Here is a 21,945-nt window from a genome sequence, read left to right on the forward strand (position 1 = left end):
ACCGATGCGAGGCTTAAAAATATAAGGAGAGTTCACAAAAGAGACGACACTAATTGTGGGCTATATAGGTGCGCGCAGAGTTCAATCAAAACCAAGAGCTTCGGGAGATGGGCTACGTGTAATACACGACAATTACGCTTATTATGTACAGTTTATTTTAAGGTATATTTTTTTTTTTTTTTTCCTGGTAATTATGAAACACTACATAATATGCACACGTATGCGAGTGTTACGGTGTTTCGACAGAATTAGTAAGTATGCCAAGGACGACCATATGTTTTCTTTGCCCTTCGGAGGAGTAATGCTGCAGTGATGTACTCGTATTTAGTTTTAAATTAGATGATGAATTTAAATATACGGAGCCCGTGAAAAACTTTTTGCATCTTCAAGTTTCATCGTTTTAATTGGAATTGAATTGTACAAATTTGAAAAAAATTTCATTCGAGCTAATGGGTTTTTTGTTCTTTAAATATACTTACTCCGTGAAGTTTAATTGACAAACTTCATTCAACAGAGCCAATAAAGGGCGATAATCTTTTTAATTTCCTGCTTCGTAACTGTAATAACTGTATACCTTAAACTTTTAGTTGTACGTATTCAAACAGTTTTTTTTTTTCGTCCTTCATTTTCATGCGCTCAGTAAGTACTTATCTTAAACATAAATTACATTCAAAGTGCTAGTAGAGAGGATGGATTTTTTAACTCAGATGCTCAGATCAGATCAACGTCGCAGTGGAAGCTTTTTAAAAGCGGCACCGCAGCGCCTTGCAGTGGAGCAACGTGGCAAGCAGAGTAGGTATACTAGAAGCCTAGTAGGTACTCTGTAGTGGAGGTAACAAATGTGTAGTCTGTAGAGTGTGTACAGGTAACGTAACACTTGTCTGGCACACGGATTAACCGAAATAAGTATAGTGACCGATACCGATAGTGAGTGGAGTGCACAGTGCCCATTTCTAGTCTCTCGGATCGTTTATCACTAATCCCGTCATTATCAAATAAGACTTGTAGCTCTCTTTTAGCAAACAAATAATAAGGATGGAGGTGAGTGAAGGACGAGAGTCCGTCTCCTCTGCTGTTGCAGCATCAGCTAGAGTGCGCCGTTCCGTGTGACTATGTATCTAATTTGTTGTGTTTTGCATTGCAGATCGAGGTAGTGACGGCCAAGAGCTCCAAGAAAGTCGCCTCGCTGACGGTGAGTAAGCGTATTTTTGCTCCGTTTTTAAATGACCGTACCGTGTACCTACGTGTATTAGATAAACGTTCTACGATTAAAGTTTAATAATGGTTGTCCCATAAAAGCTCGTGCTTACGCTTGATACCTACCCCTGGAGTTTAGGAGTACTTGAGTTGTTTTTTCGTTAACCCTTTCTGTTATGAAACACCTGCAATGAGCCAGCTAAGTTGAGCTTTGTCGTGCCGGCCGGTCGTTCATGTTCTGACGGTCTTCGATGTGCTTATTAATTTATTTACTTATTGACAATTCGTTGTTGGCAGGCGCACCCAACGACGACAATACGTGAACTCAAGCTTCAGCTGCACAGTAACAAGAAAGCGCCCAAACCGGAGAGGATATGCCTGCGTCTCGAGCCCAAAGGCAGGGCTCTCTCGGACTCTGAAACGATCAAGAACCTGCAGCTCAAGTATGGCTCCAAGCTGTACTACAAGGACTTGGGGCCACAGATTGGCTGGAAGACCGTCTTTCTGGCTGAGTACGCTGGACCACTCGGCATGTACCTATGGCTCTATCAGAGGCCCTGGCTTTTTTACGGAGACGTCGACGCAAAGATGGATTCTGTCGCACAGTAAGAAGAAAAACTAAAAGTTTTATTGCCTCATTTGCATATACTAATACTACTGTGGTAATTGCTTAAAATAAACTTATTTGCCGTAGCTGGGCAGCGGTATTCTGGTCTATTCATTACGTCAAGCGATTACTGGAGACTTTGTTTGTCCATCGCTTCAGCCATGCGACTATGCCACTTATGAACCTCTTTAAAAATTGCTCTTATTATTGGTTGTTTGCTGCATACGTGTCATATCATGTCAATCATCCATTGTACACGCCACCAAGTAGCATGAAATTTATCATTGGCTCGGCGATATTTATTCTCTGTGAACTGGGTAATTTGAGTATCCATATAGCACTGAGGAACCTCAGGCCTCCAGGAACTACTGTGAGAAAAATTCCAGTACCTACTGGCAATCCGTTTACTTTGCTGTTTAATTTTGTTTCTTGTCCCAATTACACTTATGAAATCGGAAGCTGGATTGGTTTCACCATTTTAACGCAGTGCCTACCAGGTAAATGTATTTTTTTTTTTTTTTTTTTTTTTTTTTTTTTTTTTTTTTTTTTTTTTTTTTTTTTACCAAGAACTACAATTTGTTTTGTAAGAAATAAAATTTTTTTCAAAATTCTTATTTTTCTACACACTAAGAGAAAATAATTTTCATTCCAGCTGGTTTCTTTGCACTCGCTGGCGCTTACCAAATGACTGTGTGGGCCTTAGGAAAGCATAAATCGTATAAAAAAGAGTTCCCAGACTACCCTAAATGTCGCAAGGCCATCATTCCGTTCGTTCTGTGAACAAATGAACGCATTCCTAGTGAACAAAGACTATTATTTAAGAAAAATACATAAATACCTGGTGTCGTGCATTTTTTTTGTTAGCATTTTTACTGTCTGAATAAAATTGTATTTTCGAGGTAAAAAAGCTTGTTCATTTTTATGAAAGATCCACTTGATCCTTGGTGTCATGCTCCATAAGTTTGCTGTACAGTTCCGAAATGTTTTCTTTCAGTAGGTCGATGATTTTTTCGCAATCTTGAAGTTTCACCTCGTATTCGCGCTTCAGTTCTTCATTACCACGAATGATTTTAAACACTTTATTTCTTGCTTCCGTTGGACCAATCTCTTTACCTCTAATGCCCAATAAGCCTTCCATATCCGAGGTGTGCCTTTGACTTGCTCTCAGCTCATCTCGCAGCGCATTTAGCTCCGATAGTAAAAATATGTTGTCATCCAAGAGTTTATCGTAAGGAGTATCGCTCATCAAATCACTGCGAGCCAATTGCTTTTTCAACAAAGTAATGGTGTTCTCGAGGTGATCTCTCTGCTTGGCAAATTCGTACTGCGCGTCGAGGTCTGCCTGGTGACTTCGCTTCAACTGGTCACTCGCACTGTACTGATTGTACAATTTAATGACAGCGTTCTTTAGAGCACCCGGTTGTTGAATGAGGGCAGTAGTGTTAATCAAGTCAATGCGTATTCTTCTGAGTAGTTGCTGCTTTCGTTTTCGTAGACCAATCTCATTCTGAGTCTCACGTTTCGCAGCGCTTAATTTTTCTTGCAATCCTACGATTTTCAATTCAAGGTTTTGATTGATGTTGTTGAGAGCTAGGAGTTCTGTCTCCATGTCGGCAATCTTTTCTTTAAGTTCGCTGATCTCGCGATCGCGGGGCTCTATTTGTTTTGACATCTCAAGCACTCGATGATCCAACACAAACTTAATTTTTTCAAGTTCCTGATTCGACAATTCAAGTTTGCCTATTGTCTTATCCTTACTGGTGATGGTTGAGTCCTTATCCGCAACCTCATTTTTCAAATCTGCCACGTTGTTATCCAATTCCTCTTTTCGAGCCTTGAGCTGTGTATAGTCATCTCGCAACTTTTTCAGCTGCCAATTGAGTTCTTCCAAGTCTTTTTGGCTCATCACGAGTTGGCCTCTTAAAACTCCAGATTCACCCTTTAATTTCAATATATGTTGTTTCTCGTCGTTCAATAAAGTCTCGTAGTTGGTACGAAGCTCTATAATCTCGCGATCTGTGTCGTCCTCTATCTGTTCTTTGATCATTTCGTGAACATGAACTTCCTGACTTATTTCTTCGTGAGCCTCTGTGAGCTGCAGCTCCTTTTCCCTCAGTCGATCCTCGTACTTTGCTATTGTTTCCTCTAATGGATTAAAAATTTTTTTATCAATCATACCTCTGCAAACTAATGTGATAACTTGTAAAGTCGTAACCGTCTACTCACCTAGTTCACGTTTACTTTTTTTAGCGAGATCGGCAAGCTTGCGTTCGTAGTCTTGACGCATAGTATTATTGTGCGCCTCGAACTTGCTGTACTTGTCATACTCGACGATCAACTTTGCATCATAGCTGATCTCCATTTGACGCATGGCTTCCTCATGGGCAGCCATATTTCTCGCAATCTCCACATTAATCGTATTGATCTCACTCGTATGATCGTCTTCCAGCTTATCGATCTTATCTCGCAGTTCTTCCATCGCTTCACAATAGCTCTCATGGATATCGCGTACCAATTCGTTGTGTTGCATCGAAATTTGACGCATTTTGTACGCGTTCTCCGTTTCCACTTCTTTAATGCGGGTGTTTAGATCGCGAATGTTTTGCACTTTGTCACCGAGGTCACTTCGGCCAATCAATATTTGATCCAGGTAGAGGAGATCTCGGCCTACGGCAGTAGTTTTACCGTCGGTATACATAACTTTCCAAAAGCACATTGTGCCATCGACGCCGGTAGTTATTAGAACGTTTTCATCGTATGTCAAGCACATCTAAATAACAACATGACGTGAAATTTTTGTAATTTTACTTTTCCATTGTGTAAAAATACCTGAGTGATATCCGTGCAATGTACGTGATATTCGTTATATTCTACTGGGTTCTGCAGAGGATATTTCAAAGATGCTACAAAGCCATTAGGGTAAGTTGCAAATATCAGCGAATCATCTTTTCCAATGACGAGGCTACGCAGTTGTACTTCGGGTACCTGATATGATCTGATCACCTATAAAAATTGACATGTATTTTTTCTTATGCTTACAGTAATGCTTGTCGTCAGTGGTATTTTAATAATGTTTAATCACTGTGGTTTCTTTGATTTCGTGAATGAGGCCATCGCTCGAAATGCAGTACATCTCAGTTCCGGTCGACAGTAAAACAACTCCTTGGATCATCACGCCCTTCAAAACGATCTCTTTTACTCTCGAACCGTTGCTCATGTCCCACTCGTAAATGGCACCTTCGGTTCCGAAGCTAACGAGTTTCCTGTCGTTAAGCGACCACGTGATTCCGCTTATTATTTCCGAGTGGCCTGGAAATTTCAACTTAAAAACTCGATTGAAACAAAAATAGCACCTTTACCTAGTACAGGTTCTACAGTTTATCACCTTTGAGCAAAAAACGAGTGCAAAAATCCATCGTACTGTACACTTGAATAATGTTCCCATTGACGGCGGCAAATACGTGGCCCCCGTAGCTGAAGGCGGCTATTTTACAGCTGCGGATCGGAAACTCCTTGATCGTCAAAAAATCGTCGATGAGAACGCTCATGAATCGGAGCTTGTCGTTGAAGCCAATGAGACAGAAAAGGCCAGTTGGGTGCAGCACGACGCAAGATATCCTCTCCAGGTACTGCTTGACCATGATCAGGCTTTCGTCCTCGTAGTCCCAGAGCCGGACGCTGTGGTCGAGATCGCCGTAGGTCGCAACGTGGGTCTTCCACGTGCAGACCGAGAGACCACCGATGGGCCCGTGATGAAGATTGTGGCCAATGACGTCGAGGATCTCGGGCTTGGAATCGTCCTTCAATTCCGGGCCCCAGAGATTGGCGCAAAATAGTTGCGACCAGCCGCAGGTCACCACCAACTTATCGGCGCTCGGATTCGCGCTCATCGCGTTAACTCGGTAGTGATCCCGATCGGCCTCGATCGAAGCCTGGCTCGGGATGGTGTACGCGTTCCGCTTGACGTACTTGTGCTGACCATCCTTCTCGAACACCACGATGGTCCCGAGACCCAAGGCGAGGGCAAAGCCACGATGGAAGGAGGTCAGGCACAGTATTTCTTGTGGCTGCTGGGCCGTGGTAGTCGCATCAGCCACCGGATGCAGTACCACTTCCTCGCGGATCTTAAGGTTCATGAGCGTGACGTCGGCGATCCGGAAGATGTTCTTGAGGTCGCCGTTCTCCAGAAAGAGAATCCGCGAGTCCGAGAGCCCGGCGAGGAGTCGGTCGCCGTTGAGCCAGGTGATCGAGGTAACGAGCAAGTTGTCCGCCTTGGCGAAGCCGTACGGCCTCCAGATGGTTTCGGACACGGTGAGGAACTTGAAGACGTAACTACCAGCCACGGCCATGATCCCAACGTCACTGGGGTTGCAGGAGACAAAGTGCACCTTCGACGCGAGGTTTTGCGCGTTGCTCAAGTCCGAGCTAGACTCGATCTTACCCTTTTCCCAGTTGTAAAACAACATCGTCTGGTTCTCGTCCGTCACCGCCGCCAAGTACTTACTGTCGTACGTGAAGGACAAACACGAGAAACCGCTCGAGCCGGCAAACTCGTGCGGTATGCCGAGCAACTTTTTTCTCTTCATCGTGCCCAGGTCGTAGATCGTGATCAACGGCTTTTCCCCGACCTCGCACAGAGCCGCGTACTTTCTACATAAAACATCATCGTACTTGATATTTTTACTCCATATCATTGAAAATTGTCAGTTATCGTCATGAGGCACTCACTTGTTGGGCGCTATGGTCATCAAATTGATTTTGTGCTTGTCGGGCAGTCGTATGAGCCTCTGACGACGCTGCGAGTAGTTGTGCAAGGCGAGGGCATTGCCGACCAGGTAGAGAACCTCGTCGTCGGTGACAAAGTGCGCGTTCCCCGAGACGTCGGTCCGAAGCCCGTAGAAGACGCGTGTCTGCAGCCGCGACATTGCTTCATGTGTTGCCAAAACACTGATTTTGCGGATTTTACTGTAAATTCACGCTTCTAACAGCAGCAGGTGCCCCATTTGTCGTTCCCAACTTGTTTCCTTCATTTCCTTGACGACGAGATGAAATTACATTCATTCGAGCCTGATGGCGCTTGGTCCCTTTAACAAACTCATCAATGATACATTTATATTCTACGATGTACACTTTTGGATATTTTCTTTGCAAAGTTAATACACAGGTGCTTGATGCTTATCAAAAATAAGAGATATTGTATCTATTTCACGATATTCAACCCTCACAATTTTCGACGATTGATTTTGCAAGAGACAAAAATTACATTTCTCTCGCAACGATATATTTGCAGCTTAATTTGATGATGTGAACAAATGCTTCTTTTTCAATGAAATTTAAATGCATCGGCTCTCGCGCCGCGCACCGATACACACACGTTTTGCGTCTCCCCTCCCCCGCCGGCACTTGACAGCTCCCTTTGACCCCCCCGAGCCTATTCCACGTGTCTGTTGTTTACAAGCCGCGCTTGTCGCTTAACCTTCAAATGCCTCGGTCGCACAGCTTGATTTATAAAATACTTGTTATCGAAGATTTTTGTCGCAGTTGAACATGAAATCCGAACCCGAGGAACCGGAATGTTGCAAAAGGTGCAACAAGGAGATCGATCCTTACGAAAATCCTGCCGTCCGGTGCGACGACCAGTGCCAGAAATTGGTGCACGTGGCTTGTTTGAGACGCGGTGCGTTGCCCAGTAATTTGTTGGGTGACGTTTTCTACGACTTGTACTGCATGGAATGCTCGGACAGCAACGAGGAGGTGTTCATCCGCCAAAAATTGTCCTGGTTTCTGACCATCGTCTTGGCCCTGTACAATCTCCGAGAAAAGTCGTACGGCTTCGGCAGGCAGGGGTACTTTCATTGGCGCAGTCACATCTGCGACTTCATTCATACCAAATGGGACATACTTTTTACAAAATCTGTGTAAGAATGGTTTTTGTTTATCGTCATGTTTGTTGTACATGTTCATCGATTTGTATGCGAGCGGCATTGTGATTTGCTTGGATTATTTTTAGGAAGCCCAAAAAAAATTGGAGAGGCACGATATCTGGTACATTGTCTGCGTTCAAAGATGAGTTTTTCAAATCTGGAACGGAAGAACTTGGGGATCAAGGCTGGTGGAAGTTGATCCCCATGGATATTCCCGAAGTCATTTTTAATTACTGTAATTCATTCATCTTGATTAGCTGCTCCGTTACAATGTGACAAGCTTTGTTTTTTTACACCGTTTTCTTTATTTTAGATACAGAATGTAGGAAACAGGGAAAAAAATTTGATGGCAGTTCTTCCATCCTCAAGTCTAAAGAAAAGTCAGATAGTTGTTTTGTAAATAGTAATGAGATAGTAAAGTCTGAATTTCAAGGAAAGAAATGTTCAACAAATCCAAATTACGAACAAGAATCAACAAGCGGAGTTCCAAGCAGTATTTCAAGCGAAGATTTTCGAGGTAATGATTAATTCTAAAAAAACTGATTTTTCGAGGTATTTTTTTTTTTATCACTACAATTTAAAAAATTTTTCAGATATGGAAGTAGATGTACATAACGTCAATGATGATTTTGCTTTTGACTTTATTGAAAATACTGTGGAAGATGGTTTGCCCTTTTTGGATGTAAATGAACTGTCTGAAATATATGATTCAGATTGTTTTCAATACATAATGGGCCAGCAAGATGAGAATGTTGATATTTTTGATGAGTTTCTATTTGAAACCACTGAAAATGAAAAAAATCTAAAAATGGAGTGTGACACTGAGGAATTTCATGAATCTGACAGAGATAATGTAGAAAGTAGTAAGAGTAATGATTTTCCAGAACCACGTCCTTCTTTATTTACTCAATCCAAATGTAAAACATCTATATTGAATAATTTACCCGTTAAAATTAACAAAGGTAATATTTTATTTTTCTAAGTTTCATTGTAATACTGTTTCAAATTAATTACATAAAAATTTTATGGTTTGCAGAATGTATCAAACCCCTAATGACTGAACGTCAAGAAGAATATTTATTTCAAAAACTTGAAGAACACAAACATCTACTAAATACTGCTCCAGTTACTGTCCATAGGTTGTACAGAAAATTAAAAGTTAGAAAAGAAAAAAGGCAGTTGGGCTTACCAGTATTTGACCTAGACAAGTTTCGGAAAAAAGAAGATAACTTGAAATCCAAAAAAATAACGAATATTTTGGATAAATTTATGCCAGAAGATTTTAGAGTTTTATTCGAACAACGGCTGCAAGGACATTGTGAGTTGACACCGATTTATATTCCAGCTGTAGATCGAAAACTGGATCCTCTTATTTGGAGGTATCCATCATGTCCCGCCCCATGGTTGAAAGTAATGGATGAGCTATTAGCAAAAGTGAATCACAAGAAACTTGGATGGAAACCCCAGCCTATGGCAACTGTAGATTTTTCATACGTTAGACCTCAGCATATACCTGCCATGAATAGTCTTTGCTCTCAATTTTTTTGGCCTGGAGTCGATTGTGAGTATAATCAAGTATTTTACAGTAAAAGTCTTGATTGTGAATGAAAATTGTTTCTACTAATAAAAATATTATTGCAGTAACAGAATGTTTGCAACATCCTCATACGACGTGTGTTGCTTTGTACAAAAAATTAGTTGTGGGATTTGCTGTCATGGTACCTGATGTTAGTTTTAACGAAGCATACATATCCTTTTTACTTGTACGACCCGAGTGGCAAAGAGCCAAAATCGGAACTTTTATGTTGTATCATCTCACTCAAACCGTTTGGAACAAAGACATCACTTTGCATGTATCTGTAACGAATCCAGCCATGACTTTGTACTCGAAATTTGGATTCCAAATAGAAAGTTTTTTAAAAAATTTTTACGATAAGTATATACCGCCGTCTTCGAAAGAGAGTAAAAATGCATTTTTTCTTAGGCTGAAATGAGAAACTCTATAGCGTTTTCTATACAGGACCGATTGTTGTTTTACATTCATATTCTTGTGGAATTTTGAATACATTATAGAATAATGTCACATTGAAGAAAAATAGTTTTTTATCAAATGATACTATCTAGTAAGGAATTTTTTTACGCACTGAGTACAAAAAATGAAATATTTATTTTTTACATTGTAAATTAAAAATTCATATTGGTCAAATTGTAGCAGGAATTTGAAAAACAGTATAAATTTGTAAATAGTCTTACTGCTTATTATTGTGATTATATTAATAAATATATGCTTATTTTTATTAAGTTTATAAAAATATTTTCGTTTTTTTTTTCTAACCGCAAGTTGTCTACCATCCCTATTTTTTTTTAACGCCCAAATTTTTTGAGAACTGAATGTGTTCATTTTTACGTAACCAAAACGTCTACAAAACTTTATTATTTTTTCTATAAAAATCATTTGTTTCCCACACGGAAAAAGTTAGTGTGAAAAAACGTAGCAAACCATAACTTTCTGTGATGTAATGTACAGTTTGGTTGGATTTCGGACCACAGTTACAGTTTGTTACGTTTTGTAACGTTTGATTATAGTCAACTACAACCCAACACATTGTCTTACGATTCGTTACATTTTATTATAATTCTAAAAAGACACTTGAATCTCGTGAAAAAGCAACTGTAGTAAACTCTAATAAACTGTAAGGAAGTGTTGTCATCTGTAATGTTTTATAACAGCTTACAGTTTTTTGCAGTTTATTATATTTTATTATCATTGATAACTTTTAGACACATTTCCTTACATTTTCGAATAAAATTTGCCTTAAATGAAAAAAACTTGAGTAACTATTATGAAAAAGTATAAGTGTAACAGCATGTGGTTAATCATATTAAAACGTAAGAAAATGTAAAAAAAAACGTAACACAACATAATAAAGTGTAAGAAACGTCCGAAATCCATGAGACTATTACAGTTCCTTACATTTTCTTACATTTACTTGCGGGTTACGGCATGTTGTTACACATGTTCACTTTTTCAAACATTTTGTTACGTTTTCAAATTTTCGCTGGGGTTGTGTCGATAAACGCAGGTGTTTTTATTACCACCCGATGCACAGTCTTGATCAATAACAAACCAATAGAATTTAAAGAAAAAAGATTAGATCAGAGTGAATCAAAGAATCAATTAAATAATAAGAAATAAAATCAGCTCTTCTACCATTTGCACCGATAAACATCATAATTTTTAATTAAAAGTATACTTGCGATTAAATATCGCATGTTACATGCACGCGATTATTTTTATCTTCAGGTTCAGTCGTTTTTCCCGCGGTCATCGGGGGTGTGTATATAAAAGATCACCTGACGTAAGCAGACAGTTCATTTGTCGAAGAGACACGAAAAAGCGACCAACTTCATAGTGTTGGAGCTTCGTATCAAATGCCATTTTAACCGCAAATAAAAACCGTATGGATTATTGGACGGTTATCTAAACAATTTCACGGTAAAATTAACTTTTCCGATTGAAAGATTTTTTGCTAAGTAATTGGTTAACCGATCGGGTAGAAGTAACGTGACGTTACGCAAGGTGCGCAATTTCGATTAGAAAGCGTTATCGAACGAGCGAGGCTGTATTCGAGTCACTTCTCGAAGCTTCCGGAAAGTGCGCGAGCGACAGTTTGTATATATTGCGTGTGCGACCCCTGTGGCCGTTTAGTTCAACAGAAGAAGTGATTGAGTAAAGACGTAACGTTAATCTACATATATCCTCTACGAGGAGTTTTCTTATATATTTTTGTTAAGTTTTGTTTACTCCGATATAAGTGAGTTGATTCATCGAGAGACGTTGTTTTATAAAAACAATCATCAAACAAAGTAAGTGTTACAGCGAAAAACAATTTTTTCGACTCGAATTGCGTTGCTCGGAAAAGCCATAAGTGTGACACGGACATTTTAGTATTGTTTATATTCGGATCTTCGTTGCGAGTGTGATGTCATTGTAATAATTTTTTTTTTTTTAGTGCCATATCGCGCGTGCGTATTTATCATATCGTAGTAGTATTGATGAAAATAGAGCGAAATGTATGTAGCAGAGAATCGACGACGTCAACCATATCGTTTCGCGTATGTCACGTACAGCAGATCTTTAATTTCGACGCAGCAGCAGATGGCTCGGAATGTTTCTTGATTGTCCTTCTTTCGTCGGGTATACATAAAATTTGTAGCCTCATCGCCGTCGTGTTGCACTCAGCGCTCGCTTGTCTCCCGCGGATACAGGGGCGAATCGACATCGTCGTCGTCGACTTCTCTTCCCATTTCGCGGCTGACTCTTGGATGTATCATCATTTCCCGAAATAGCGGGGAAAATAAGGGGCGCGTGGGTGTCTCTAGCCACCAAAGTGGACGAGATGCGAGCAGCATGGCAGCGGGGCACAGCCTCGCTCGCCGTCTCTCTCGGTATCTCGTTTTTCGATATCTGCGAAATGTGTGAGTAGGTAATAATGCACGCGAGCGAGCGAGAAAAAAAAATTGGCAAATGTCAGTTTGTGTTGGTACCCGAACGAGATATCTATGATTATACGTTATATAGAAAGTTCGCGTACGTTGGTTGTTTCGCGTAGTTTGCGCCTCGCGCTCCGATACCTACTTGTTTCTTTCGCCTTCTGCTTGCCAAAGTCGGCTGGAACCTGTGCCCCCAGCTGCCTCTCTCGTCCTTGATTTTGTTCGCGCTTTGCTTCGCTGTTTTTTTTTTTCTTGTATTTTTGTCTTTTTTTTCATCAACTTACGTGATAGGCACCTGTTATTATACATGTACGTTTTGACTCTAATCAAGTTCCCGGAAACCTTAGGTACAATCATATTTGCCTAAAGTAAGAAATTGTTCATGGTGTAACAATCCAACGCAAACTTTGAATGAATCGTCCTTTGCTGGTCGAGCAGGAACTCTCGTTTGGTTTTTAAATTAAAATAGCTCTGATGTATATAATTGGTGACAATTCCGATCGATTACTCTGACACGTTTGACTAATAATAGCCCGCGTTTGTGTTTCATGAATTCGATGAAACAAAAATATCGTACTACAAGAGCGAAGCCGTCGAAAACGTATAGTATCTTTTTTCTTTTTATATTTATTTTTTTTTTTTTTATGATTTATAAATCGTACCGAGGAAACTCGAAATTTCAATATTACTCACGCTGTTTCGGGTAGTCGCGATTTCTTCTTCTCTCTTTTTTTTTCATTTAAATATACATATATGCCAACGCGATTTCGGAGATACGTTAGCCCGTATAGCGCTATATATAGAACCCGGATGAAAATAAGTTCGCTTTGGCTCTTTCATTAAAATACAATCTCACCGTACCCACTATATCCATACCGTTGAGCGATTAAAATGAATAGCAGAAAAAAAAATTAATTTTCTACCTGTAAACGCTCATTTCGGAGTCCAAATAACAATTGAAACGCGCTTCAACCGTATGTACTAATTTGGCGAAACACCGAATAAACTCTCTGGTTAAACGTTTATTATATGAAACCAGGTTGTCCAATTCATTAAGTAGTCGATAAGCACACGACACCACCAAGTCGGTTGAAAAAAGAAAAAAAGAAAAAAAGTCCTTTAAGAAAGCGCAAAGTTCAAGGCTGACATGTGTATACGGTACAACAGTGGCAATTGTGCTGCTACCGAGTGACGAGCGCGCAATAACTTTATAAACTTAAAAGGGGCGTCTTCGGTCGGACACATCCGAGGTCACGTCTTTCCTTCACGTATACTTGTACATATATATGTATACGCTATAAGCGGGCCGATGCATCGTATCCTTTCTTCGTCCGCGTTCCAATCTCTCTCTTTATTTTATTTCTCAACCGAGCGACGACTTCGAGAGAGACCTTCGAACCGTAAAAATCCGGGCGAAAAGCTGTCGATGACTCGTCCGTGCGAACAACTACCGTACGGCCAAAAGTACCTGCCTAACGTGTTTTTGTTGTGAGGCGCGTGTCGCAGATTCCATCGCGTTTTACGTCTCCCCGATCGGGCAGTGATTAATAGCTCGGGGGGGAGCGCGAACGCATGTGTGTGCATTGGACGCGCGTCATCCAAACCCGCGCTCTGTTTCCGGCTCTCGTCGCTGCCGCTGCTGCACTTTCGTCAACAAAAGAATTGAATCTACTAATAATTCCTTTGCCGTTCAACTGCAAGCTCTGGCAGTCGAGCGATTAAACCATTTGCGGGCGTACTTGCGCGAATGCGTCTGTTTTCGTCCACGCCTCTTGGTCGCCGCCGTGGATTTATGCTTTGTTTTTGTCGTTGCGTAAAAAAGGCCGCAGCTGGCAAACGACGACGATTTTTCAAAACTCACAGTATATGGATGTTCGATAATCATGCTAATGCTGCACACGTGCGAGGCTGCTGTCGCATATCAATGAGATTCACAAATGAAAATTGCTATGAATGAGTTACTAACGGAATCGGTGTTTGGTTTTTCTGTTTCAGGAGTCTAGAAGAAACATGGGAAAGGATTACTACAAAATTCTAGGCATAGCCAAGGGCGCCAACGACGACGAGATTAAAAAGGCCTACCGTAAACTGGCCCTCAAATACCATCCGGATAAGAATAGAGCCGCGGGAGCCGAGGAGAAGTTCAAGGAAATCGCCGAGGCCTACGAGGTCCTGTCGGACGCGAAGAAGCGCGAGGTTTACGACAAGTTTGGCGAGGAGGGACTGAAGGGAGGCTCCGGAGCGGGTAGCGGTGGTGGCGGTGGCGTTGGCGGTGGTACCACCTACACCTTCCACGGCGATCCTCGAGCCACCTTTGCCCAGTTCTTCGGCACTGCCTCGCCCTTCCAGGGCTTCTTCGAGTTCGGTCCCGGAGGCGGCAACCGCGTGTTCGGCTTCCAGGACGACGACATGGAGACCGACGATCCCTTCGGCCTTGGCATGAGTGGTATGAGGCAGGGTGGTCCCGGAGGCCCCGGTGGTGCCTTCCGCTCGCATTCATTCAACTTTGCCGGACCAACAGGCCGCGTCGCGAGCAAGGACCGAGCCCAAGATCCCGCAATCGAGCACGATCTGTACGTCAGTCTAGAGGACATATTGCGGGGCTGCACCAAAAAAATGAAAATCTCGAGAAGGGTCATGCAGCCCGATGGCTCGACAAAAAAGGAGGACAAGGTGCTCACAATAAACGTCAAGCCTGGCTGGAAGGCTGGAACGAAGATTACCTTCCAAAAGGAGGGCGACCAGGGCCGAGGCAAGGTGCCCGCCGACATCGTCTTCATCATCCGCGACAAGCCTCATCCTTTGTTCAGGAGAGAAGGATGTGACATCAGGTACTCGTGTAAAATCTCACTGAAGCAGGCGCTCTGTGGTACCGTGATCGAGGTGCCTACTCTCACGGGCGACAAGATCCCGCTCAACTTGACGAGAGAAATCGTCAAGCCCAACACCGTGAAAAGGATTCAAGGCCACGGGGTGCCACATCCCAAAGAACCGTCGCGGAAGGGTGACCTGCTTGTCTCGTTTGACATAAAGTTTCCAGAGTCGCTGTCCCAGAGTGCCAAGGACATACTATATGACACGCTGCCAAATTGAGAGGGACGCGCGAGCGAAGAGACCAAACAAGAGACAAGGGCATAATGATTGCCTACAGAGGCAGGCTCGTTCGTCCTCGGTGTTTGTTGTGTGACGACTGTCGCCGTTGTCGCCTAGGCTGGTTGCAGCAGTCGCAACAAAGACTCGCCAACGTGTAAAAATTCACTCTTGTTAGTTTAGCTAGTTTTAATGGTTTTTCTCTTGGCTTTACCGGCCTGGAGGGAATACTTTTTCATGAAAAAAAGCCTTTTCTGTACTTTTTTTTTTATAGGACGATTCGACCGCTCACTTTGTTATGTACAGAACGTATATTCTTCGATCCCTCATACGATTTGGATATTATTATTATTATTATTATTACTATTAATTTTTAAGTGAAAGCTTGAATTTGACAGCGTTAATTGTAAAAAGAGTGACTGCTGAACTATTTTGATGTGCTAAGTTAGGCAAATAATATAAATTTAGAACAGTAAACTGTTTGCAATGTAAAGAAAAAAAGTGCAAGCGTATGCATGCCGAGTGGAACGTGTGCTCATAACTATATGTATAGACAAGTGCAGCAAGTTGCTCTGAGCATACAAGTGCTGTGTGTAATCACTGATGTTAAGTGAGTGGTAAATTTGTGATGTGTGAAAAATGTAATTACTAAAAATTTACTGTCTATTGCACAACTACAAAGTGAAAAAGGTCGTGATCAATTTTATTTTATACTAGTCATGGGATTTTTTTTCTATATTTCATATATATGTACATGTAAAATGTCAAATTTAACTTCTTAGTATAGACTGACTAGAAAAATCATATCCATTTCTTTTTTCTAACTTTCTAAAAAGTCAATGACCTTTTTCACTGAAGAGTTTAAGTGTAATATCAATTAAAAAGTGTTTGCAATACGTAACCAAGGACAAAAAAAATTAAGTAATTGGTTCAACAAATCATGTGTGTAATACATATGTCAATAGTGATTTTTAATTTTTCTGCTGAAAAACTGTTCAACTGTATTTTCTAATGAACAAAAAACAAATTCATTAAATTATTTCACATTCTACATACGCCGTTTTTTATTTTACGTCTCCAAATCCCAAACTGAACGATGACGTCACCGACCTGTCTCACGCGCGAGAATACGCACATATATACATATAATACGTGTGTACAAGAAAAAGACGGCGGCTGATACCCACTGAACATTCGGGAAGGCACATGCTAAAAAATCATTCAATACCTTTTTTTAGACTTGACGTCCAAGTGCGCAATACATTTTTTTCATAATGAATGAACGAGACATTTTGCCACAAAAATAAAAAAAATCTTGAAATTGTGATAAATTAATTTTTAAAACCTAGAAAAAAGTAAAAAGTTTGAAAATACGAATTTTTGGCGATTACGATACGTGATCCCATACATTTTTTAAATCAAACATAAATTTATTGAAGGTTAACAGCAGTTTAAGTTTTCAAGATATTTGCTTTCGTTTTACTACTCATCTTGGTTTATCGCTCAAATTTTGGCTAAAAACCGTTTCATATTAAGATTTTTTCGTCATTTATAACCAATATCAGCTCTTAAGTCTTTTTTTTGTAAAAAATCTATTTTTCAAACAAAAAGAAAACTTATTCAACTCGCGAACTTTTCTCTCCACTTCTAGGCGACAATTTTGTTTTTGTTTAATACGATGATATTATCCTCGTCATCGAAAATCTCTCCAATTTTCGAAAGCAGAGTCAAAAACTACACGTTGCTTACATAAAATTCCTAAATTCACTTTATAAGCTGTATACACCTTACAGCTCGGTTTTTTTTTCCATTTAGTATTCTTCAGGCGTATTGGCTTGAGCTGTAATTGTCACATTTATATTTTCCAGTCATCTAATATACTCCACACGTAGTATTTTTATTGACACAATATTGAAATTTTCTTCCAATGCTTTCTGCGAACAGTGCATCAGAAATACTTGAACCGTATTGCAGAGTAATTTTTTTATGCATAAAACCAATTTTTTGTGTTTTATACCCCGAAAATTACTTAATTTTATCAACTTAATTTTTTTTTTTTAGTAGTTTGGTGATTGTCTTGTTATTTTTTTTTTTTTTTTTTCTTTTTCTTCAGGTTGTCAGCCAGGTATACCTATATGTAGCTGATGGACGTCTGGTTTGTCGAAATCGCGTTACTCGGTGCAAATGCTAATGTAGGATTTTTTTTTTTTTTTTTTTTTTTTCAAAATTCAGTCGTAAAAAGAGGAGCAGTTGTTTTATTTTTTCATTTTCGTAAAGTAAAGTTTAAATTTTTAAAAATGAAAATAGTAGCACGATACTCAAGACCTTCACAATCCGAATAGGTATTTTTCAATGAGAGGCGTTACATACATCGTTAGCTCGTGATTTGTTGACAAAAAGTCCTGTAGTGCATTTAAGTATTTGCAATTGTCAAGCAGATTAATTAAATACGAAAAAAATTGATAACGCTACGATGATAAAATTAATACTGACTCTGTGATCTGTAAATCTAAATGTCTAGTAATAAAAAAAGTATAATTACTTTCTTTAAAGAAAAATTATTTAAATTGAAAGTTTTTTTTTTTTTTTTTTAACTACAGATATTTCGTGAAAAGGGTAATTCATCAAAAGACATGCTGTGATTTTCGAAAGTACATTGTTTTTGGAAGGCATGTCCATAAATTGAAATAAGCAGCATCATTAATTTAAACATAATAATAATGATGATGATACTAACTGGAAGTGTGAAAGCCTTTGTTGTGAGAAATCATAAAGAAAACCACATGTAAATCACACACTAAAATAACTCCAAATGTTGCGAGTGGATGAATTTTATTGGTAAAAAGAAAGGGTAAAAATAACGTACTAGCTACATTGAAAAAATGAATTTTTCACGTACAGTTACAATTTTTCACATTGAGCTGTTATTGCAGTTTAAAAACAAAAATAATAATTTGGCTTCTACCTTTCTTCCACTTGTTGTACAACTATACTTCGTAATTGATTGCAAAGAAAATTTTTGATCATACACATAACGTATACTAAACGGAAAGTGACCATCTATATATGCTCTGCAAAAATCCACCCGCGGCACCGTAATAAACAAAAGGTTCCAGCTAACGAATATAAATCCGCGTATGAATTTCAATTGCCTTTGAAATGTCTCCTCCGCTGAAAAAAATAAAAAATGAAGCGAACAGTCCGCTCGTCATGATTCACGTGGAAGCCGGCGTTCGGATCCTGGAGCGTCTAACGGCCAGCTCGTCCAGTTCAACGTAGTCGTGCGAGTCGAGCCAGGGATCCCCGTCGGTGGGCAGCAGCCGCGCGTCCGGGAGCAGCCTCGTGAGTAACGGCTTGCCGCTGCCGTCCAGGCTGAGGTAACTTACGAGTTCCGCGGACGGCCGCCAGCCGAGGGGTGCCGCGTTCATTGGACCCGCGTTGTCGTCCGGCTGCAGCTCTTTGCCGAATCTGCATCACACATCGAGAGGAAAATCAAGGAAAAAAAAAAACGGCCAACGACAATGCGCGCGCGTGGGCGTCCAAGGCGGATGTACACGCGCGAGTGTACATCGGCCCCTCTTTTCTTTTTTTCGCCAAGTTGAGTCAGCATCAGAAGCAATAAAGCGGGAGGTAAGCATATATATACATTGTATGCTCTTGCTCTTTTTTTTTTTTTTTTATCGTATAAAGCAGCCAGCGCGGCGCGCGACCGTATCTCACCGACCGGTCGACCGTTATACCGCGTGCAGTTCTTATTTGGCGCAGCTCTTCACAAAGCTATTGTGTTCCTCCTGCCCCAGCCCTTACTCACGCGCGCCTTTTTTTCCCCGAAGCCAAGGAACAAAGTATACATATCGAGAATATATACTTGCTGTAACGATCGATCGAATATAATACAACAAAAAACCACGCGATCGAGATGCGCGTGCGGGCAAATTACCGATCCTTACGATCGGGGCCTTTGGCATTGTTTTAAAAGTACGTGCCATTTTAATTATCATTCCGGGGGCAAAGAGAAAACAAAAAAAACTGCACGAAGATTGTAATTGCATACGTGGAATGTTCGTGACAAAGAGCCACCGTACTCGTGTGTTTAACGCAAATGATGCGCATAAAATCGTGTGGAGAGCAGCGCTGCGAACAACCGTTATAAGTATTCCAGACAACAAAGAAATTATCGCCCGTATATTGTGCGCATGTATATACAATATATATAATTAGCATATATGTCCAACCTGAAATTTTCGGGCAAGCACTGGTGGCTCCTGCAAAAGTAGTTGTCCCCGTGGTTGGGGTCCCTGTGGCACCAGGTACCGTCGGGCAGATACGGGTCCAGCCCGATGTCGCTCAGCTCGAGCTTCGGCGTGTAGTACGAGGCAGCGTCCTTGCGCTTGCAGAACACGGCACAAGCGACCCAGGGCCGGTCGGCCTCGTGCTTCGCCTGCAACCCAGGCGCGCTGCCGTCTATCTCCGCGAGCTGTCGGGCAAACTCGTGGCACCGCTCCCCCGCGTACTCGTCGACCTCGAGGCGCTTACGGCACACCTTGCTGTCCTTGCACAGCACCACGTCGACCCCGACACCAGGACACGGATCCTCACCCTGGCAGACGCGTCGACGCTCCAACCGGCCCAAGGAACCCCGCAAGCAGCCGCTCCGGCACTCGCCCTCCTCCCGCCACTCGCTCCACCCCGAGCTGCCGTTGCCACCCGCGCTCACTAGCCTCGGCGGTGTTTCCCTGCCATAGGAGGGGGACAAAAACAACGTGCAAGCTTTGATTGACGCGTCTTTTTGATCGGGTGGGCTGTTTAATCACCTATCGTCAATAGCCAGGCAGTCACCGGCCCGGCACTCCTTGCCGTCGCCGCAGCGCGTCCCGTCCAGCCCCGGCCCGGCCAAGTAGTAGCCCGTCCTGTCGGGGCTCTTGCACTTGAGCGCCTGGCAACTGTTGCTCGCCGGATCCCCCGTGTCCGCGTAAGCGTCCGGATTCTTCAGCAAAATCTCGCACTGGCGCTTGGCCGTCCACCTGCGACCCGGCAGCTCGAGGTACCTCCCGCTGTGGTCCAACGACTCGGCCGCGGGTTGGTCGAGCAGACACGGCTTGCTCGTGGCCAACTCGGAGACGACCTTTTGACTGCACGCCGACCACTGGGTCTCGCCCTTGAGCCCTCGGGAAGGCGACATGATGTAACCGTCCTTGGGACACCCGTTGCCCGCCGAATCGTGATGCATGCCCAGACTGAACGTATACGATCGATCAAGACTTTTTCAATTATTATAGAGACATGTGTGTATATTATATGAGACGTGTAAGCGGGTTGACGCACTTGTGGGCGATCTCGTGGGCGGCGATGTAGACGGAGGTGAAGCCCCCCGAGGGGTAGGGTTTCCCGAGCCGATTGGTCACCCCGAACTCGGCGATGACGCAGGCGTACTCGTTCCAGCAGACACCGCCAACCGGTGCCAGGCCCATGGTCACGGGATTGTTCTGGCCGTCCTCCTCGATGGCGTAAAAGTCCAGGCCCGAGACGTACAGGCCCACGTCCCAGTGTCGGGGATCCGCGTCCTCCGGTGGATTGATGGACGCGCTGTACGCGCAGAACTCGTCCAGGAGCCGGGAGCGCTCGCCGTCCAGGTTCGCGAGTCTCTCCGGCTGGCGTTCCATCAGCTCCAGCCGCACGAGGGCTATCCTCACCCGCTCGCCCAGGCTCGGGTGGTAGTACAGCGCCTGGATGTTGTTCACGTACGCCAGGAGCATGTCCAGCATGCGCGACTCGCTCGCCGATGGCTCGTCGGCGCCCTTGTCGAAGTACGGCTTGAAGCTGCGGTAGGCGGCCGCGTCGAAAAACACCGCTAGAAACTCGCGAGTGCGCATTTATAGCTCGTATACTATATATTTTATTACGCCCATGTGCGGATGATGCCTTACCCAATTCTATGGTCAGGGGTGCGGTGGTGTCGTTTGCCAGCGGTGGTGGGGATTCCTCGGCGTTTCGTTTGTCCACGAGCTCGAAGCGAGGAATTCGCCGCCTCCGTACGACGTGGGGCTTGCCGGTCGCGGGCAGTGCCGATCTCGCCTTGCGCCTCGAGTCCCAGGAGTACGCCAGGGGTGTTATTTCGAGACTGTCGCTCTCGAGAAAGACGAACCCGTGCTACGAATCATGATTTGGATGTAGTTTTTTTTTTTTTTTTTTTTTTTTTTTTTTTTCCCAACGCCGGTGTACCAACCACGGATCCATTGCAAAAAGTGATGGCCGCGCTCGTCAGCTCGTCCTCGTGGATGTAGTGGCACGTGGAGGAACTCGTCGGCGGCTCGTCGAGTCGTTTCAGAGCGTCGCCTGCCTCGCGCTTCCAGATTTCGAAGCCGGGGGACAGCAAGTTGTCGTTCCTCGACAGCACCAGCTCGATTTTTTTACCAAAGGCCGTGAAAGTCAACGGTACCTGCGTCGACGTTGCGATTAACGAAAATTGATTTTCAAACGAGTTTTTTTTTTTTTTTTTTTTTTTTTCTGTATCGATATACCCGAGAATCGTGATTCCATTCCAAAAGAACGACTTGCGTGTCCTCCTCGGTGCACCGCACGAAGCCGTAGAACAAGAGCAAGAGCGTCAGGACGGCGCATTTCATCTTGATG

At 42.5% G+C, this 21,945-nt stretch overlaps 5 protein-coding genes across 6 annotated transcripts; 3 read left to right on the forward strand and 2 right to left on the reverse strand.

Moving 5' to 3' along the window:
- Positions 1-838: 838 nt before the first annotated feature.
- LOC106642260 (trans-2,3-enoyl-CoA reductase Sc2) lies at positions 839-2,711 on the forward strand. The gene is made up of 5 exons (XM_014356980.2): positions 839-1,041; positions 1,145-1,192; positions 1,495-1,802; positions 1,892-2,301; positions 2,457-2,711. The coding sequence occupies exons 1-5, from the start codon at positions 1,036-1,038 to the stop codon at positions 2,582-2,584; spliced, it is 900 nt and encodes a 299-aa protein (XP_014212466.2). The 5' UTR covers positions 839-1,035; the 3' UTR covers positions 2,585-2,711.
- Positions 2,462-6,729, reverse strand: tous (testes of unusual size). Its single transcript, XM_014356911.2, has 6 exons — positions 6,533-6,729; positions 5,190-6,454; positions 4,887-5,113; positions 4,634-4,807; positions 4,031-4,574; positions 2,462-3,949 (listed from the first exon to the last, which is right to left on the reverse strand). The coding sequence occupies exons 1-6, from the start codon at positions 6,727-6,729 to the stop codon at positions 2,724-2,726; spliced, it is 3,633 nt and encodes a 1,210-aa protein (XP_014212397.2). The 3' UTR covers positions 2,462-2,723.
- Positions 6,730-7,261: 532 nt separating this feature from the next.
- On the forward strand, positions 7,262-9,933 carry Atac2 (Ada2a-containing complex component 2). The gene is made up of 6 exons (XM_014356912.2): positions 7,262-7,722; positions 7,815-7,963; positions 8,042-8,245; positions 8,322-8,690; positions 8,765-9,289; positions 9,370-9,933. Exons 1-6 carry the CDS (start codon positions 7,352-7,354, stop codon positions 9,720-9,722), a joined length of 1,971 nt encoding a protein of 656 aa, XP_014212398.2. The 5' UTR covers positions 7,262-7,351; the 3' UTR covers positions 9,723-9,933.
- Positions 9,934-11,122: 1,189 nt separating this feature from the next.
- On the forward strand, positions 11,123-16,363 carry LOC106642223 (dnaJ protein homolog 1). 2 transcript variants are annotated; one of them, XM_014356926.2, is made up of 2 exons: positions 11,123-11,224; positions 14,218-16,363. In XM_014356926.2, the coding sequence occupies exon 2, from the start codon at positions 14,233-14,235 to the stop codon at positions 15,313-15,315; it is 1,083 nt and encodes a 360-aa protein (XP_014212412.2). In that variant the 5' UTR covers positions 11,123-11,224; positions 14,218-14,232; the 3' UTR covers positions 15,316-16,363. The 2 variants fall into 2 exon arrangements, with proteins under 2 accessions (XP_014212412.2, XP_014212411.2); XM_014356925.2 differs by lacking the exon at positions 11,123-11,224 and adding an exon at positions 11,260-11,595.
- A 2,036-nt stretch (positions 16,364-18,399) lies between these two features.
- stl (ADAMTS metallopeptidase stall) lies at positions 18,400-21,938 on the reverse strand. Its single transcript, XM_023392633.2, has 7 exons — positions 21,834-21,938; positions 21,539-21,751; positions 21,240-21,462; positions 20,638-21,163; positions 20,125-20,549; positions 19,548-20,049; positions 18,400-18,780 (listed from the first exon to the last, which is right to left on the reverse strand). The coding sequence occupies exons 1-7, from the start codon at positions 21,936-21,938 to the stop codon at positions 18,528-18,530; spliced, it is 2,247 nt and encodes a 748-aa protein (XP_023248401.2). The 3' UTR covers positions 18,400-18,527.
- Positions 21,939-21,945: the final 7 nt, after the last annotated feature.

The sequence above is a fragment of the Copidosoma floridanum genome, unplaced genomic scaffold (assembly GCF_036245765.1).
Source record: "Copidosoma floridanum isolate Cflo_tuat_1 unplaced genomic scaffold, Cflo_Japanese_pri ptg000013l, whole genome shotgun sequence".
NCBI classification, from domain to species: Eukaryota; Metazoa; Arthropoda; class Insecta; order Hymenoptera; family Encyrtidae; genus Copidosoma; species Copidosoma floridanum.

What these genes read in the sequence shown, in the direction of transcription:
- LOC106642260 (XM_014356980.2), top strand. An exon ending in AAGATGGATTCTGTCGCACA is followed by an intron (nt 1,803 to 1,891) that starts GTAAGAAGAAAA and finishes TATTTGCCGTAG; the next exon opens with CTGGGCAGCGGTATTCTGGT. An exon ending in TTTAACGCAGTGCCTACCAG is followed by an intron (nt 2,302 to 2,456) that starts GTAAATGTATTT and finishes TTTTCATTCCAG; the next exon opens with CTGGTTTCTTTGCACTCGCT.
- stl (XM_023392633.2), bottom strand. Translation starts at nt 21,938, where the DNA reads ATGAAATGCGCCGTCCTGACGCTCTTGCTCTTGTTCTACGGCTTCGTG. An exon ending in ACCCCTGACCATAGAATTGG is followed by an intron (nt 21,164 to 21,239) that starts GTAAGGCATCAT and finishes GCGAGTTTCTAG; the next exon opens with CGGTGTTTTTCGACGCGGCC. An exon ending in TGCTTGCCCGAAAATTTCAG is followed by an intron (nt 18,781 to 19,547) that starts GTTGGACATATA and finishes TGTGTGATGCAG; the next exon opens with ATTCGGCAAAGAGCTGCAGC.
- Atac2 (XM_014356912.2), top strand. Translation starts at nt 7,352, where the DNA reads ATGAAATCCGAACCCGAGGAACCGGAATGTTGCAAAAGGTGCAACAAG. An exon ending in CGAAGTCATTTTTAATTACT is followed by an intron (nt 7,964 to 8,041) that starts GTAATTCATTCA and finishes TCTTTATTTTAG; the next exon opens with ATACAGAATGTAGGAAACAG. An exon ending in TTCAAGCGAAGATTTTCGAG is followed by an intron (nt 8,246 to 8,321) that starts GTAATGATTAAT and finishes AAAATTTTTCAG; the next exon opens with ATATGGAAGTAGATGTACAT.
- tous (XM_014356911.2), bottom strand. Translation starts at nt 6,729, where the DNA reads ATGTCGCGGCTGCAGACACGCGTCTTCTACGGGCTTCGGACCGACGTC. An exon ending in ATGACCATAGCGCCCAACAA is followed by an intron (nt 6,455 to 6,532) that starts GTGAGTGCCTCA and finishes TGTTTTATGTAG; the next exon opens with AAAGTACGCGGCTCTGTGCG. An exon ending in ATTGCACGGATATCACTCAG is followed by an intron (nt 4,575 to 4,633) that starts GTATTTTTACAC and finishes GTTGTTATTTAG; the next exon opens with ATGTGCTTGACATACGATGA.
- LOC106642223 (XM_014356926.2), top strand. Translation starts at nt 14,233, where the DNA reads ATGGGAAAGGATTACTACAAAATTCTAGGCATAGCCAAGGGCGCCAAC.